The sequence below is a fragment of the Alexandromys fortis genome, unplaced genomic scaffold (genome assembly GCF_014885135.2).
Source record: "Alexandromys fortis isolate MF-2015 unplaced genomic scaffold, M_Fortis_MF-2015_v1.1 scaffold_5, whole genome shotgun sequence".
In the NCBI taxonomy this organism is placed as follows: domain Eukaryota; kingdom Metazoa; phylum Chordata; class Mammalia; order Rodentia; family Cricetidae; genus Alexandromys; species Alexandromys fortis.
Window position 1 is genome coordinate 24,056,179 of NW_026067924.1, and position 18,364 is coordinate 24,074,542.

At 40.5% G+C, this 18,364-nt stretch overlaps 1 protein-coding gene across 2 annotated transcripts in view; it reads left to right on the forward strand.

Moving 5' to 3' along the window:
* The window catches only part of Mtr (5-methyltetrahydrofolate-homocysteine methyltransferase), a 78,153-nt gene that overhangs the window by 14,066 nt on the left and 45,723 nt on the right, over positions 1 to 18,364 (forward strand). For both annotated transcript variants that reach the window (XM_050142292.1, XM_050142291.1), the window contains exons 7-13: positions 2,985 to 3,047; positions 3,852 to 3,946; positions 6,152 to 6,252; positions 7,849 to 7,910; positions 9,150 to 9,217; positions 11,801 to 11,880; positions 15,612 to 15,724. In XM_050142292.1, coding sequence (XP_049998249.1) covers positions 2,985 to 3,047; positions 3,852 to 3,946; positions 6,152 to 6,252; positions 7,849 to 7,910; positions 9,150 to 9,217; positions 11,801 to 11,880; positions 15,612 to 15,724 — 582 coding nt within the window. The remainder of the gene's footprint in view (positions 1 to 2,984; positions 3,048 to 3,851; positions 3,947 to 6,151; positions 6,253 to 7,848; positions 7,911 to 9,149; positions 9,218 to 11,800; positions 11,881 to 15,611; positions 15,725 to 18,364) is intronic.

The window sequence follows — 18,364 nt, forward strand, 5'->3', positions numbered from 1 at the left end:
TCATGGGATCCCCTGGAATTGGGGTTGCAGAAGGTGTTGAACCATCATGTAGGTGGTGGGAATTGAAGCTGGGTCATCTGTAAGCAACCTGTGCATTTAACTACTGAACCATCTCTCTAGCCCAGAATACTTTATTATTTCTCAGTGACATGAAAGGTGCATAAGACAGCCTGTCCTGGTTTTTTGTCAGCTTTGTATAAGTCAGGGAGGGTCATTTGGGAAGAGGGAACTTCAGCTGAGAAAATGTTTCCATCAGATTGGCCTGTAAGAAAGTGTATGGTTGATGTGAGGGCCCAACTGTGGGTGGTGCCACCCTGTGGCAGATGGTCCTGCGTTATATAAGGAGACTTACTAAGGCATGGGGAGTAAACGAGTAAGCAGTATTCCTCCATGGTCTCTGCTGTAGTTCATGTCCCCAAGGTCTTGTTCCCAAGTTCCTGCTTTGGCTTCTCCTTTGATGGACTGTAACCTGTAAGCCAGATAAACCATTTCCTAAGTTGCTTTTGGTCATGGTGTTTAAGCACAGAAAATGGGAACCTTGACCAAGATACCCTAAATTCTATAGTCCTTTCCAGAACTCTGTTCTTGTGGCATAACTGTATTGTTTGCTGCAGCTTTAGAATAGCTTGAGTGACTGGTAGGCTTAGCCCCTTTTACCCATCCTTTTACCTAGAACTTTTCTGGCTATTCTGATGTATTTGTTTTCCATAAGATTTTAAGGTTGTAAAATCTTACACAATTAGGCAGTGGTGGCTCAAAGCTGGGCAGTGGTGGCGCATGCCTTTAATGACAGCACTCAGAAGGCAGAGGCAGGCAGATCTCTGTGTGTTTGAGGCTAGCCTAGTTTACCAAGAGAATTCCAGGACAGCCAGGGCTGTTACACAGAGAAACTCATTCTTGAAAAAAACAAAATAAAAAACAAACAAAAGATTTTAAGGGACTGCCAGGTGGTGGCGGCGCACACCTTTAATCCTAGTACTCAGGAGGTAGGTTCAGGCAGATCTCTGAATTCAAGGCTAGTTTGGTCCAGAGTGGCAAGAGCTACACAGCAAAACCATGTCTGGAAAAACAACAAAAATAAAAAAAAAATTTAAAACCTCAAAAAGCAACAACAACAAAAACCAACAATAACAAAAAAATTTAAAGGATTGATTTTTTTTTTGTAGTTCTAAAATAGTAATTCCAGTTTGTTTATGTGACAGTCTTGCTATGTAGCCCAGACTAACCTAGAACTGGTCTCATAGGCTGTCCTGAAACCTGAGGTCCCTCTGCCTCAGTCTTTCAAGTATTGGCATTGGAGGTGTACATCACCATACCAGCATTAATATTGTTGACTTAAGAGCTTTCCATGAAGAAAACAAAGAGACAAACAAACAAAAAACAAAAAGCCCCCCCACTACTGGAAAAGGTTGAATTAATGACAAGTTGCATTCCAATTACAGATGTGTTCATCTTCACATCGTGACTAATACAAGGAAGAAGAAGTAGAAGATCACTGCTTGAAGCTTAAACATGGACTTTTAACAGAGAGGAGTAGTTACAACCCAAGCTCACGATGACTTTTCTAGTGATGCACATCTGTAGTTCTTATGACTGCCGTTGATGTATATGAAAGGCTGACAAAATAGGCAGGACATTATTGTAGTTACTTTATTTTAATTGAGGGAGGGAGGAAAGAAAGAAAAGTTAGCCCTCAGCTCCTCTTCAGAAGAAATAACTAGCTTGTTGGTAAACTCATGTTTTTATTTTTTTTATGATTCTGGGGTTGAACCTCGAACCTTGTGCACCATGCTAGGCAGGGTTCTACTACTGAGCTTTTACTATATTTGAGCATTCATTGGTGTGTATAGTGTTACCTTACCTGGGGATTGCTTAGCATGTACAGTGTTAAATATGATGTTTCCTTACACAGCATTTGTTAGCATGTACTGTGTTATACTTGAATTTTCCTTATCTGAATATTGGTTAAGATTCCCTTATCTGAGCATTAGTTAGCATGTACACTGTTACACATGAGATTCCCTTACCTGAGCATTGGTTAGCATGTACCGTGTTACACATGAGATTCCCTTACCTGAGCATTGGCTAGCATGTACCGTGTTACATATGAGATTCCCTTACCTGAGCATTGGTTAGAATGTACAGTGTTACACATGAGATTCCCTTACCTGAGCATTGGCTAGCATGTACCGTGTTACACATGAGATTCCCTTACCTGAGCATTGGTTAGCATGTACCGTGTTACACATGAGATTCCCTTCCCTGAGCATTGGCTAGCATGTACCGTGTTACATATGAGATTCCCTTACCTGAGCATTGGTTAGAATGTACAGTGTTACACATGAGATTCCCTTACCTGAGCATTGGCTAGCATGTACCGTGTTACACATGAGATTCCCTTACCTGAGCATTGGTTAGCATGTACCGTGTTACACATGAGATTCCCTTCCCTGAGCATTGGCTAGCATGTACCGTGTTACATATGAGATTCCCTTACCTGAGCATTGGTTAGAATGTACAGTGTTACACATGAGATTCCCTTACCTGAGCATTGGCTAGCATGTACCGTGTTACACATGAGATTCCCTTACCTGAGCATTGGTTAGCATGTACCGTGTTACACATGAGATTCCCTTCCCTTACCTGAGCATTGGTTAGCATGTACAGTGTTACACATGAGATTCCCTTACCTGAGCATTGGTTAGTATGTACCGTGTTACACATGAGATTCCCTTACCTGAGCATTGGTTAGCATGTACCGTGTTACATATGAGATTCCCTTACCTGAGCATTGGTTAGCATGTACCGTGTTACACTTGAGAAGGGATGTTAGGCATGTAGGGCAGATTCCCTTTCTTCAGCTTGGGGCCTTACCTGCCTGAAGAGGTCTTGGGAAGGAGTGTTGTGATCAGGCAGTTAGTTGACCTTGGGCATTTCACAGAAATAATGAATTTTTCTTGTTTTTTTTTTTTTTTTTTTGATAGGCAGCCTTGTTTGCACTCCAAAAACTCTTTGAAGAGAATTATGCTTCTCCCCGACCTATCTTTGTAAGTTCTAAAATATGTACCTGACAATACCTCTCCCTCTTAAGAAAATTCTTTCGTAATTAGGACTTTTGTGTAGGTTTTTTTCCTTCCTGGAATAGTAGAGTATCTTTCAGAAACTACCCTTCTGTTCACCTTCCTGCTATCCATAGCTACCTACCTCTGAGAGATAACAAAAACTAGCCTAGAAGTGTCCGATGGAGGATAGACTGTTCAAAAGAGGTCAAAGCCTTGACCACTGTCTCATTAGGGCTTGTAGAGGAATGTGTGGGCATATGACTTATAAGGCTGCTTAGGGTTTTCTTGCCTTTGTCTTTCTTCAAAGGACTAATAAGGGTTTTGTCACTAATAAGGGTTTTGCCATGTGAATATAGCCAGAGTGATGCCAAAATAAGAGGGATCCTTTCCCCATTTCATTTGTTAGCAGAAAAGCATTGTGGGTAGTTATATTTTAAAAACTAAGATTTCTAGTTGATGGCACCTAAAAATTTCAGACATATGTAGATCTCAAACTTCCCAGGAAATGTTGATAATGTGGTCGGGACTGGCCAAGTTTCCCAGGGGATACTTTGTGTACTATTCAGCTAATTAGGGCTAAAAATTATGTTCTGCATATTCTTATCCAAATGTATACATTAAAAATTTTTTTAGATCAGGTCCTATAATCAGCTAGTTGATTATATCCATTCTGCCATTTCTCTTCCTCATGAAAGAATGAAGAACTCCACTGGCTTGTTTCACTTTGTCTTTGTGACCATACTCTTTACCAGGGTCTGTATTGTTGATCTGTTTACATTGTTAATTCAGATTTCTGGGACCATTGTTGATAAAAGTGGACGGACTCTTTCTGGCCAGACGGGAGAGGCATTTGTCATCAGCGTGTCTCATTCTGACCCACTGTGGTGAGTGACTCTTTCATTTGGGGCACTTTTACTGGGGGCACATAAATGGCCCCAGAGAGGCCTTGCTTCTGTGTTTCTACTGCATCATTGCCATGGTGCACTGGATTTCCTTTAGTCTCTGAGACTTAAGGGCCTGAAGCCTTCTGGAATAAATAGGTCACACTGATATCAGGAGAGTTCTCTTCTAGGCAGTTAAGTGTTTGCTGTGAGTCTGCTTATAATTTAAGACTGTGCTTCGCTGGATTTTAGGCTATTAACGCTCAGATGACATTTTCAGAACAGTGATTGCAAGTGTTATGACAGTGTCCCTCTCAATTTGTGGAACAGCAGAAGCAGTCTGGAGTAAAATAAAGTAGGGATGTTAAAGGTCAGGTTTTTATCTTTTAAGAATGGAGGGGTATATAGAGGTTAGCAGTCATTGAAAAGAGTCAACATGAGAAACTGTTATTTAATGATTGACTGTTATCACAGACTCTTTGTTAACGAAGAGCAGTAGAATCCTGTATTATTCATTTGTCATTCATTGAAATCCAGCATGTGTCCTGGAATACTGGCCAAGTGAAGTAGTCCACATTAAAGAGAAACACTTCACTAAATGAGAATGTAAAACATGACTCACTAGGTAAAGGTGCTTGCTGCTAAGCTTGGTGACCTGATTTGATCACCAGGACCCACATGGTAGGTGAGAACCCACAACTGCAGACTGTCTTCTAACTTCCAGATGTACACGCCTCCCTTGTATTCCCTCTCTCCAAATACAAATGGTGAAACAGATGGTGCTGTACAGAAACAGTGAAGGAAACCTGGCTGTATGTAGTGGTAGGTCCTTGTAGGATTCAGAGATGGCTCTTTAGACATGGTAACATCTGAACTCTGTTGACTTGAGCCAGAGTTTGCTAAGTAGATAGGCAGGATACATGGATGTGTCAGAGTGACTTAATGTCAGTACGAGAACTAGATAGTTGATAAGGAATGTCCATATGTGATATTTCATTTGAGCTTTATTATAGCCCTAAGAATTGAGTGGACTTTACTTGCTTCTTATCTCTAGGTACTTGTAGTTGAAGACTGATTGACTGGGTAATGTCAACTGTGGAAAAGAAAATTAGCATTGGAACTAAGTTTGGAAAACATTCAAACAACCTTACTAGTTGATAACACAATGATTTATAGTGTTATTTGCAATATGCTGAATCCATATTACAGTAGCTGTCTTGGTTACTTTTTCTTGCTGTGATAAAACACCATGACCAAGACAATTTATAAAAGAAAGCACTTAATTTAGGGCTTACAGTTTCAGACTATTAGAGTTCCTGACCATCATGGTAGAGATCATGGCAGCAGACAGGTGTGGTGCTGGAGCAGTAGTTGAGAGCTCCCATCTTGAGACCAAACCACTAGGCAGAGAATGATGAAAGACTTAAGGAACCTTGAAGTCCTCCTCCTGTGACATTCCTCTTCAAATGAGGCCAGATCTCCTATACTTTCCCAGTTTCACCAACTGACATATGTGCACCTCTGAGGGCCATTCTTACCCATAACACCCTAGTGACCTGCAATGAAAGTTACCAAATGCACTGGTAAAATGTCTAAACTGGAAAGGTCTGTTCAGTTGTAAGTTAACCATGCATGGGACCTTGCAGCCCCCTTTTTATGTGTTTGTTTTTGAGTCAGCATCTCCTGAAGCTCAGACTGGTCTCACACTTGCTGTGGCATTGTGGAGGCTTCCTGCCTCTGCCTCCCGAGTGCTGGATTACAGACATCTACCATCATGCCTGGACCTGGATTTAGCAGCCTTAAGGGAGATGTGAGCATCAGTTGAAAATCAGTGATCAGAGAATCATGTTTGCTTTAGATCAGGTACACAACAACAACAATAACAACAAGCAGAAAGCAGAATTTTCTATACTCCCTCCCTGCCCACACTTCACCAGTTTTCCCTGTTAACATCTTGCCTTGGTATGGTAGGGTATTAATACATTATTAACTGAATACTAATCTGCGTTAGAGCTCTCTTTTGTACATTCTGTGGGCCTTTGCAAATATGCAGTGACACATATCTGCTATTTTAAGATCATATGGAATAGTTTTATTCACCGAAAATCCTGGATTTCTATACATAATTCGCCTCTTTATTATAACTTTTATGCATAAATATTTTGAATGAAAGATGATGCTTCTGAAATCTGCTTACTGTTTTTTTAGCATTGGATTAAATTGTGCTCTGGGTGCAGCTGAAATGAGGCCTTTCATTGAAACAATTGGAAAATGTACAACAGCCTATGTCCTCTGTTACCCAAATGCAGGTGTGTTTATAAGGGGGCGTTGATATATTCAAGTCATGGTAATTGGGATAACTTCTTAATTTGGAGAATTTATGTTGTAGGTGTGTGTGTGTGTATACATATAGTGGAGGGAGGGAGAGAAAAGGAGGGAGGGAGGCTCAAGTGTGTCTGTTTTTTTAAGACTCAACATGAATTTTGCCAAAAACAAAACAAAACAAAACATTGAGTATTTGGCTTTATACTAGTGCTTCCCCTTAAGTCTGAAAGGATAGTTTTGCTCAGCAGAACAGTTTCAGTTAGGGCATATCTTCAGGAAATTAGTCTAGCTTTGTCACTAATAAGGGTTTTACTGTGTGAATATAGCCAGAGCGATGCCAAAATAAGAGGGATCCTTTCACCATTTCATTTGTTAGCAGAAAAGCATTGTGGGTAGTTATATTTTAAAAACTAAGATTTCTAGTTGATGGCACCTAAAAATTTCAGACATATGTAGATCTCAAACTTCCCAGGAAATGTTGATAATGTGGTCAGGACTGGCCAAGTTTCCCAGGGGATACTTTGTGTACTATTCAGCTAATTAGGGCTAAAAATTATGTTCTGCATATTCTTATCCAAATGTATACATTAAAACAATTAAAATATTTGTATTAGTATGTGTGTAAATGATCTATATATGTGGGTGCAATTACTTGTGAGTCATGGCGTGCATATGGAGGTCAAAGGATAACTTTTAGGAATTGATTCTCTCTTTCCACTGTGGGTTTTGAGACTTGAACACATCTCACCAGCCTCAAGTGTATATATTTTAAAATGCATAAAAATGGTCTGGACAGATGGTTCAGTGGTTGAAAACACTTGTTCTTTTGCTAAGGACCTGGGATTAATATCCAGCCCCCATATGTTGGTTCACAGCCATCCATAACTCCAGTTCCAGGAACTCTGACACCCTCTTCTGACCCCTTTGGCACCAGGCCACATAAATTTAAGCAAAATACATCTTTAAAAATGCATAATTTATTTTATTTTCCTTTGGTATTCCTTTGGTAATTAGGGGCAGGGCATGACTCCAGTAGGAAACTAGATAGTCAAAGATAAGGTATCAGGTTATACTAAAGAGAGATAAACATTTACTTTAGAAACAAAGATGTCACAAGCTCTAGGTAAAAGATACACATGGGAAATAGTTCAGATACTATGAAACCTTTTATGCTATCTGAAATACAGTAGAAGTATTTAACTAATTTAAAGAAGGCTGGTATTTCTTATTTTTGGTTGCATTGCATGTCAGATGTTCATTAGTTCAAAGGCTATGGGATTGTGTACAGGGTGTCTTCCACGCAAGCAGTTTTGTAAGACGAATGAGTTTATCTTATTGTGAGGGGTTCGGAGGTGGAGGCTGGAGCACTCTGTTCCAAATGGGAGTGAACATGTAAAAGAAAAGTGAATGTTCTTCAAATTTTGTTCTTGTTGTTATGCTATCTGTTCTGTAAATACTGTATTATTACCCATTTTGTAAGCAGTTATAATTTGAGTGTCAATAGAGAATTGTGTAAATTTTAAAACACCTAGATATTTGTTAAGATACTTTTGAATAATGGTTGAAATGTCCTTTCTCAGGTCTTCCCAATACTTTTGGTGACTATGATGAAACACCATCCATGATGGCCAATCACCTAAAGGTCAGGGATCCATTCATTTCAGTTTTGAAAATATAGATAGTGTTATTTTAATTAATTAATTAATTAATTAACTTTGAGATCCAGTTTCTCTTGCCTAAGGTGCTCTTAAATTTGTTGTCCTTCTGCCTCAACCTCCTGAATAGTTGTGGTTATAGAGGTATGTGCCAAAATGCATGATGGAAGATGGTATTTAGATTTAATATAATTTTCTTTCAAAATATTGTATATAATAACCAAATAAAGTTTAGGTAGTCTGAGAAAGTAGTAGAAGCATAAGGCAGACTTAACTGTCTGCTTACTTAATGGTTGGCAGTGGTAGCTATTGGAAAATTCCTAGTGAAGTCGTCTCCAAACTGAATGACACGTAGCTTGCTACAGTGTCCCTTCTTCAACACTATCAAATAATGGCTGCCCCTCTCCTTCACTTGAGACTGCGGGGTGGGTGAATTAGATGTCCACGTGCCTCTCTCTCTTGAGTGTACTCGCCATCTTTGAATCATGAGACTGTGTCACTGCTGCTGTTGCTCCGTGCACTCATGTCCTCTGTTTCCCTTCAGTTTTTGAATTTCCAGGTCTTGGCTCACTGATGCTTTCTCTTAGACTGTTTCTGAGTTTGTTTGTTTCCACTGAGGGTTTTGCTACAGCCCAGACTGCTTTTGAGCTCATGATTCTCCTGCCTCAGTCTCCTGAGTACTGAGATTATAATTTCAATTATCTTGAGTAGATAATCTTGGTGCTCTGCTTTTTCAGCCTCTTTATTTATCTCTTCACTCACTAGACTCTGGTTATTCCAGACCCTGCTGATCAGTATGGGCGCCTTACCTGTGTATTTGATGAAATGCTTGAAACATGGCTAATGTGACAGAGGGCATTCATTTTTTTATTTTAAAAAATTTAAATTAAATTGAAAAACTGATACTCATGTCATTTGAAAATGTGTTACCATTTCATATTCATTGTGGTCATATGGGTAAAAACCAGTTTTTTTTCATCAGAAAGGCAAATAAAATTACTTCTGTGTTTCAGACAACATAAAAGGTTTCATAGTATCTGTTCTATGTCCTATGTGTATCTTTTACCTAGGGCTTGTGACAGTTTTTAATTTAAAGTACAAGTAAATGTGTTTATCTCTCTTTAGTATCATCTCAATTTTTCAGGAAATATAGAAAGTAAATGTTCTTATGCTGAGTTGTTTTGGTAAATTTCGAATTCAGATGAATTCACTTTCCCTAAGTACAGGACTTTGCTATGGATGGCTTGGTGAATATAGTTGGTGGCTGCTGTGGTTCAACACCCGATCATATCAGGTAATGGTTACCTCTTTTTTCCTGCTTTAAAATTTGTTTGGTTTTATTTGTTGATAATTTTTAATGATATTTTTATTATTTTTCAGAGAATTTTATACATGTACATAATTATTTTGATCATATTTACTCCCTAGTTCTCCTCTTTATGTGCCTTTGAGGCAGGGTCTGTCTTACTGTGTAGCTCACACTGGCCTGGTACTTAATATGTGTAGGTAGCTCGGGCTGGCCTTGAACCTGTGGCAGTCTTCTTGGTTTAGCTTCCCAAATCTGGGATTATAGCATGACCATCATGTCTGGCCTTTTATTTTGTGTGTGTGTGTGTGTCTATGTATGTGTGTGTTTTCAGGGCCTACAAAGGTAGGCATTAGACTGGATATTGGATTTCTTGTAGCTGGCGTTGCAGGTATTTGTGAACTACCCAATTTTGTGGGTGCTGGCATTTGAGGCATTTTGATAGCCCTTTTGCCCTCTTCTGTTGTATTCTCTTCTCAAGACAAGGTCTCATTGTGTAGCTCTGACTGGCACAGACCCTGTTGTATAGCTCAAGTTGGCCTTAAACTCTTGGCACCACCTGTCTCAGCTTCCTGAGGGTTGAGAATGTAGGTGTGAGCCACTTTGTCCAACCTAATATTTCCTGTGCTTATCAGCTCAGTTGTTCTACCCGCAAGTTTGTATGTTTAAGTCTTAACCCTTGGTACTTGGAATGTGACTGTGTGTGGAGGTGGTTGAAGGAACAAGTGGATCTGCCCATAATCCTGCACAGTCAGTGGCTGTGCAAGAACAAGATAGAAGTGAACAGGTGAAAGAAGGTCGTGTAGACACAAGACATCAGCAGTCTGCAGGCCGCAGGGAGAGAGAGGCCTTAGAAGAAGCATCATCAGCACCTCAGTCACAGACTGTCTATCGGATGTGAGAGTCAGTTTCTTTGTGTACGCCTCGTTACTATGGCAGTGATAGTGCTTCATATTATGAAAAATACAAGCAAAAGCAGCTTTATATAAAGAAACACTCTAAAAATTAAAGTAGTACAGAAAAATTATAGTGAGCTGTCATGTACCTATCTCAGAGATACCATAATTTTCCATTTTGCCATTGTTATTTTGTCTGACACTGAACTTCTACCCCTGGAATATTGTAAACTCCATAGAAGACTCTACCCGGATATTTCCAGGTGGATAATTTGAATGCTCACAAAAGGACAACTAGGTGTTCTTAGGTGCAGCACATGCCTCCATTAGGTTCTCTCCTACAGAGACAGTACCTAGCATCTTGAGGTCTAGAGGAATATCCGATTCCTTGGTCCTGTGCGTCATTGCTTACTCAAGCTTTCAGGGGCCGGTGTGAAGGAAGGAGTGAAAAATGACAGTGCTGGTTATGGATATGTTTATTCTTATCATTTGTGGCTCTCAGAAAGATTAGGACTCTTAGCCATTTCCCATAGAGTCAACAGTGATTGTGTTTTCAGCCAGCCCTTATATGTTCCGTGTATGTGCACATAATATATTTCTTTAGCTGAGTTACCCAATACTTTTTTTTGTTTGTTTTTGTTAAACTACTTTTCTTGACTTCTCTGATAGAAGTCTTGGCTGGAACTTCCTGTGTAGACTAGGCTGGCCTGGAACTCACAGAAGTCTGCCTGCTTCTGCCTTCTGAGTGCTGGGCTTAAAGGTGTGCACCTTTACACCTGGCTTCTATGATATACTGTAAATAACTATAAAGTTATTATATATTTACCTTTTTGGTGCTGTTAATTGAACCCAAGGTTTGTATATACTCAGCATCTACTCTAGCGCAGTATACCTACATCCCTATTGTTTGTGTATCCTTTATGTTATATCTTCACCAGTAGTTGAAGTATCTTATCTTTGGATCACAGACCGACTCTTCATTTTTTTTGGTTCACTTCCTCTTTAAAAAGAAGTTGTTATAACTTGGGTATTTGTATGTTGGTATCTATACCTATCTGTATAACTCCTGCTTTTACTTAGTCATCCACATACTAATTTGGGGACAGTAGAGTGAGCAGTGCCTATAGGGCCTGATAGTAAATAGAGAAAGCTAGATTTTGTGGTTTATCAAGCAGAAATTGACAATGTTAAAGAGACTGGATAACTGAAACACATTTTGAGGAGTAATGTTTTGAAGAGTCCAAACTCTATTTCTGTGTTCCTTCCTTGTGTGCACAGGACTGACCTCTCTCCATTGCCAGCAACCCAGCAAACTCCCCAAGCGCACATTTACTGTTATTTCTCAGAGCTCCAACTTCTCTTTGAAGTTGCTAAACGGTTGGTTAGGTAGCGGGGACATGTTTTGTGTGTGGGCTGGTTTGCAGTCTGTGTTTGTGCAGACCTCACACAGCAGCTCCAGCTCGCGTCTGTGATGGTAGAAGCAGCACAGCCAGCACTGCTGACCTTTCTCTTGCTGAGGAAGTGAAGGATGTAACTGCTGCTGTACATTTAAGTAGGCATATCATTATGCGCATGGGTGTATTGATGCAGGCTTATTTTCATAGCTGGAAATTATCTTAATTAAATACATGTTACTCTGAATTAGTGAAATACAGTGTTTTCTTTTTTAACTTAGGGAAATTGCTGAAGCTGTGAAAAATTGTAAACCTAGAGTTCCACCAGCTAGTGTTTTTGAAGGACATATGTTACTATCTGGTAAGTCATGAAGATGTAGTTTTTTTAACAAACCATTAATAGGATCTATTTAATGTGTATATATCTAAGTGATTATTTATGCCAGGAAACTTATTAGGTCAAAGAAGAGTGGTTATTTTCCTTGGCACTTAGGTAAATTTTACTAAAGAACTCTGTTTTTCTAGGATGGGTAGAGAGATTAATTCCAGGGTAAAAAGGAATGAAGAGCAGGCAACTTGCTGATATACTCCCTTGTTTACAGTGAGAGTCTGTGGGCTTGTCTTTGCTGCACAGAGACAGCATAGCCTTGTCATTGCCTAAGTTTTAATACTCAGTTGATAGGAAGTATTGAAAATTCCAAATGATTAAGGCCTAGTGCTTTGTAATGGCAATGTAACAAGTATTGTTAGAATCTTGTGTTTGCCGTTTGTTTGGGACTTGATTTTATTTTTGGTCTCTCTATGCAGCCCTGGCAGTGCTGGAACTCATTTCATAGACCAGGCTGGCCTCATAGATCCACCTGCCTCTGCCTCCTAACTGTTGGGCTTATAGGCGTGCATCATCATGCCTGGGTTTTTTAATTTAATTTTATTTTCCTGAAATGTTGGTGTATAAAGACAGGTCTCACTGTATAGCCAAAGGCTACCTCAAACTAACAATCCTCTCGTTTCCTCTTTCTGAGTGCTAGAATTACGAGTATGTACTACCATGTCCAATCTGAAAAACACTTTGTTAACCTGTGTGTAAATAAGAGAAGCGTTGCTTCTGTATCTGATGAGTCATTGCTGCTAGGTCAGAAGCGCTTTGTAGAATGCCATTAGATCACACAAGCATCCTCAGCATTTAGTGGTTGTCATTCCTATTTATCTAGTATACAACCTCCAGATTGTGTGAAAGGTCAGGGGGCACAAGGCTCATTAGCAATGAGAAAAGTCAGAAACGGTAAATGTAGAAAGTTATTGCTTCCTGAGTCTGTGAACTAATGGCCTGGAATATCTGTATAATTACCCAGGCCATTATAATCTTCCTCTTTCTCATACTGGCTTCTTCATGTAATGCTTTGGCAAAGGACTCAAAGGCCATTTTTTTTTTTTTTATGAAGCTCTATTAGCTGATGCTAATTTTGTGTAATTCATTTTTATGATAAGTAAGGCTGAGACTATCACTGATTTGTAAGCTGAAAGATTGTGTGATTGTCTCAGGTTGTGTGATCACATAAGTGATGAACCCAAGGCCTTCGTCTCTAGAACCTGCCTGTGACTATTCAGGGAGACTGCTTTCTATAATACTTTAAAAACAAAGGCAGTTTGACAACCTCTTCTACAGTCATTTTACAATCTTTTGCTTTTTGTCTGAGTATAATGCACCTACATGTGTTATCTGAGACTTGCCTCTGAATTAGCCTGTGGCAGGGAAGATGGTGCTACTCCTTAGTAAATAAGGCAATAATATGCCAAAGCCCAATGGTCTGCCTTGGGTGCCTCATGGTGGAAGATCTACTGCAGTGGCTCCTGTGGACCTCCCTCACCATCCAGTTTGGCAGTGTTAGTTTTAGGTTCATAGTCTTTCGGTGAAAGAGATGGCGTGCTCTTCCACACTCACTGTTGACTGGGTCTTCCACATATGCTGTTGTTGTGACCGTCCACATGCTCTGTTGATGGGACCTTCTACAGTCACTGTTGATATGACCTTTCATGTTCACTGCTGATGGGACCTTCCATGTTCACTGTTGATGGGACCTTCCATAAACTTTGTTGATGAGGTCCTTCCACATGCAATGTTAATGGGACCTTCTACATGCAATGTTGGTGAGACCTTCCAAATACTCTGATGATGGGGTGAAGAGATTTGTTCCATGCAGCTGCAAGTTGATTTCAGATAAAACAGCAATGGAGCAAAAAGAGACAAAGAATTCTTTTGAGGTAGGATTTTGAAGCATAGTATACACGTTGACCTCAAAGTCCTACAAGTTATAGAGTGCTGGGATTATAGCTATGAATCACCATGCCTGATTCAACAATCTTTTTTTTTTCCCCCAAGATGGGTTTCTCTGTGTAACTCTGGCTGTTCAACAACTTGCTTTATAGACCAGGCTGACCTTGAACTAACAGCCTGCACCTCCCAAGTGCTTAAATTAAAGGTGTGCACTACCACTACCTGTTTTTGTTTTTCTTTGTTATTGTTCTTAAAATATTTTTTATTTTTTGAGAATTTCATACGATCTATTTTTTTTAAACAGATTTACACATATCCCAACTCTTCCAGTAACTACCCTTTTTATTCTGCTATCCCTCCCTACCCAGTTTTTAGTTTTCTCCTTGTCTTAGAGTTTCAAATGCTGTGAAGAGAAACCATGACCATGGCAACTCTCATAAAGGAAAAAATTTGATTGGGTGGTTTACAGTTCAGAGATTTACTCCCTTATCATCATGGTGAGATATGGCAGTGTATAGGCAGACACGGTGCTGGAGAAGCAGCTGAGTATTCTGTGTCTTGATCCACAGGCAACAGAAGTGAACTGAGACGGTCAGCATGTGTTGAGCATAGGAGACCACAAAGCCTGCCTCCATAGTGACACAACAAGGCCACACCTACTCTAACAAAGCCACACCTCTTAATAGTACCACTCCCAGTGAGTTTATAGGGGCCAATTATATTCAAACCACCACACTCTACAACCTTCCAAGCCTAGTTGGTGTTGCCCATGTAGTTTTGACTCTTCTAATTTTAGTTTGTTTTTTGAGACAGTGTATTTCTGTGCAGTCTTGGAACTTACTCTGTAGACCAGGTTGGCCTCGAACTCACAGAAATCTGCATGCCTCTGCCTCCTAAGTGCTTGGATTAAAGGTGTGTGCCACCATTGCCTGGCTGCACATGGGTTTTGAAAAGAAAATGACACACATTCTATTTCCCTTTCCTTCCTTATTTCCTTGTTTCCCTGTCTCCCAGCAGCTATCAGATGCCAATAACGTCTCAGCTCATGGTGGGGTCTTGTGCCTACTTCCTCCATCTAGTTCTGAATGGGACATAACATGCCCCTCTTAGGCTCAGGGATTTTCAGGGGAAAGTGGGGCAGAGAGTTTATAACTGTCAGAAGTTGTGGATTTTCCAGACACAACAGAGTAGTTACACATGACTCACAGCAATTGGAACAGCATGCACAAGGCCTACTCAAGCTCAGTCCTCCTTTGAAGTTTTCTTCATGACTTTTGCCCCAGAGCCTTAGTTAAATAAGAATGATGGTGGCTTTTTTTTTTTCTTTTTTTTTATTTTATTGAGAATAGGAAAAAAAAAGTTTCCGCCTCCTAAATATTTATTTATTTTGTATATTCTGTCTGTCTGTATGTCTGCAGGCCAGAAGAGGGCACCAGACCTCATTACAGATGGTTGTGAGCCACCATGTGGTTGCCAGGAATTGAACTCAGGACCTTTGGAAGAGCAAGCAATGCTCTTAACCACTGAGCCATCTCTCCAGCCCCGGTGGCTTTTCTTTTGAGAGACTATGTGGTTCTGCCCCCTCTGGGTATTTACAGCACAGAGCTCTGCTGTGTTTCTTCTTGGGAAATCTGGTTGTAAGCAGAGTTGCAACAAGTAGCCTTTCAATGTTCAGAAAAGAAAAGATTGTGATCCTGTTTCCCTGTCATCTCCTGTCCTATCTGCTCAGATGGGCTTGACCTTCTTACTGAAAATACTTTGTTTCATGTCGTCTATGTGCATTTTCAAGAACTTTTCAAAATGCTTTTCCTTTTAAGGTCTCGAGCCCTTCAGGATTGGACCATACACCAACTTTGTTAACATTGGAGAGCGCTGTAACGTGGCAGGATCCAAGAAGTTTGCTAAGCTCATCATGGCAGGAAACTATGACGTGAGCATCTTCATGAGGCCCCCGGGGCATTGCCCCGCCTCTGGGTAGATTGCACGTCAGCAGAGTGTGTTTGTCCTGTCTGGTGCTATTGCAGAGCTGCTAGGATGTATGTGAGGGTGCTAATGGCAGCTGGCGGTAGGTGGGGCTGCGGGGGCGATGACGCTTTGAAGATATGAAGCTGCTGTTACTAATCAGAAAGCATTGCATTTGGGGCATGGGGTGAGATGACTGGGAGGGATCCAGCTTCTAGTCATTCATTGTTCAGTAAGTTTGGATATTTGAGAATACTCTCCATTTTGACCTCTCAAAAACCTTTCTCTGGATGGGGAAAACTAGGGGAGTCCCATTGTTTTAAATTACATATTATGCATATGACTGTTTTGCTTACATGAATGTATGCATACCACGTATGTGCCTGGAACCCAGGAGACCAGGACATTGGATCCCTAGGAGGTGGAGTTACAGATGTTTGTGAAATTCCATGTGGGTGCTGGGAACTGAACCAGGTCCTCTACAAGAGCAATAAGTATTTATTGATTTATTTTCTAGACAGGGTTTCTCTGTGCCACCCTGCCTGTTCTGGAATTCACTCTTTATGCCAGGCTGGCCTCTAACTCACAGAGATCCGTCTGCCTCTGCCTCCAAAGTGCTGGGATTAATGGTGTGTGCCACTGTTACTTGGCAACAAGTATTTTTAATTACTGAGTCATCTCTGCTCCTCCCAAAGAGAATTCTTACTCCTCTGACCACATCAAATGCTTGCTGTGGAAGATATTGTTAGTCTGTTAGCCATAGGTCAGAACAAAGTCAAAGGTCCTTGCCTTGAGAAGTCTGCATTTTTAGCTGTGTATACTGTAGATGAGTCAGATTTAATCCATGCATAGCATGGCTAAGATATCTGGATAGGTTTTACTTTTCTGTGAGTATGAAATAAAAATGGAAAAAGTTGATTTGAGGTTTTGGGTTTTTTCTTCTGTGAGTTAATTTATTTTTTGTCTGGCAGTGGTGGTACACGCCTTTAGTTCCAGCACTGGAGAGGCAGAGACAGTTTTTTTTCTTCTTCTTCTGCCTGTCCTCTGGCTATCTGTTTTAGCTTTGATGGCCTTCTTAATGAGGGCAGAGATTGCTTTAGGAGGAAGTACACAGGTAGACATAATACTAAGGTTTTCTTTTGTGCCCAGGCACTGTGCTAAGCACATTGTACTGTCACTAAACTCGCACAGTTCCATGAAAGTCAGACTGCTTCTTTTCACCATTCTACAGATGGAGATTTGGGGAGGTTAAAATTATTAGTCTGTTTTTACATAGAATTGGTAAAAGGAAGTCTTGAAACCCATGTACTTAACTGTCTTGTGGTCTCTGCCTAGGGGAGCCTGTAGGGAGATACAGTTGAAGTGGGCCTAGGGAGTGCAGAATGGGTGGATGGGTCCTTCATAGAATCTAGGTTTCCCCGACTTTAGTGAACTTGAGGGCTCTGTGGTTTGAAGGGGAGGGCACTGATAGAGCAATGTTAGATCTGATATCTTGCTCTTGAAGGAATGACCTTAGTAAGTTTGGGAGCATTCTGTCTTCAAGCACTTGTTCTATGACTGATGAAATAGGTCAGATATTGGCATCTGTATTTCCCAGGTCTTTGGAACCTCTGTTGATAACTTGTCTCCTCTTTGCTTCCTCCAATCTATTCCTGCATTGGTGGGATGAAGACTTTGCCTCTCAGGATACAACACCTTTGTTAAAGTTGGTCAGCTTTCATCTCTGATTCCGATATTTGTGGTATTTGATCCCCACGCTGGTGTCAGTGCTTACTTGTGTTCTTTTTCAGTGTGACAGTATTGTGTGCCTCCAACTAGATATAAGCCCTTCAAGGACAGGGATTGTGATATACTTTTTTATTCCTTATACTATTTATTTAAATCATCCCTGATACTAAATTCATCCCCTTTCCCTTGTGCTGGAGGCGGAACCCAGTATCTCATGCTTGCTAAGCAAGTACTATATCTACCGGACCCCAGCTCTGCTTCCCTGTCTCCTACTCTCTGTCTTTCTCTCTCTCACTCTTGACCCTAGGTTCTTGAGTGTGCTAGGTAAGCACTACCACTGATCTGCAGCTTAAGCACTCAAAATTCTAGTTTTAGACAGGATCTTACTATGTATCCTGGTTGATCTCAGACTCAGAGACATACCTCTGCCTCTTCAGTGCTAGAATTAAAGGTGAACACTGCAATGCCCAGCCTAAAAGCCATTTTTAATTTTACTTTTTGTGAGCCTTTGGGCTGCAAATGTAGTTCAGTGGTAGAGCTCTTAGCTATCCTTGCTATCCTTTTTCTTTATGTAGATTTGTTCCTCTGGCATTTGCCCAATGGCTTCTTCCTGTTTTATCACAGTGAATGACAAAATTCCTTCTGTGGAGTTTGGGGGGCGGGCGCAAAGAAAAATCAGACTAACAGCAGCATCTGTTATTGATTTTACCCTTGCTCATATATTGGGCTACAAAGCTATAATGAAGATTCAAACAAGTGCCTTTGTTATGTTAGTTAGACAAGGTCACTGAGGGCGTGGAGAGATGGCTCAGCAACTAAGAGTATGTTGGCGCCTCTCTTCCTCCTTATTCCTGTTCCAGCAGCTCTTACTGCTGGCTTC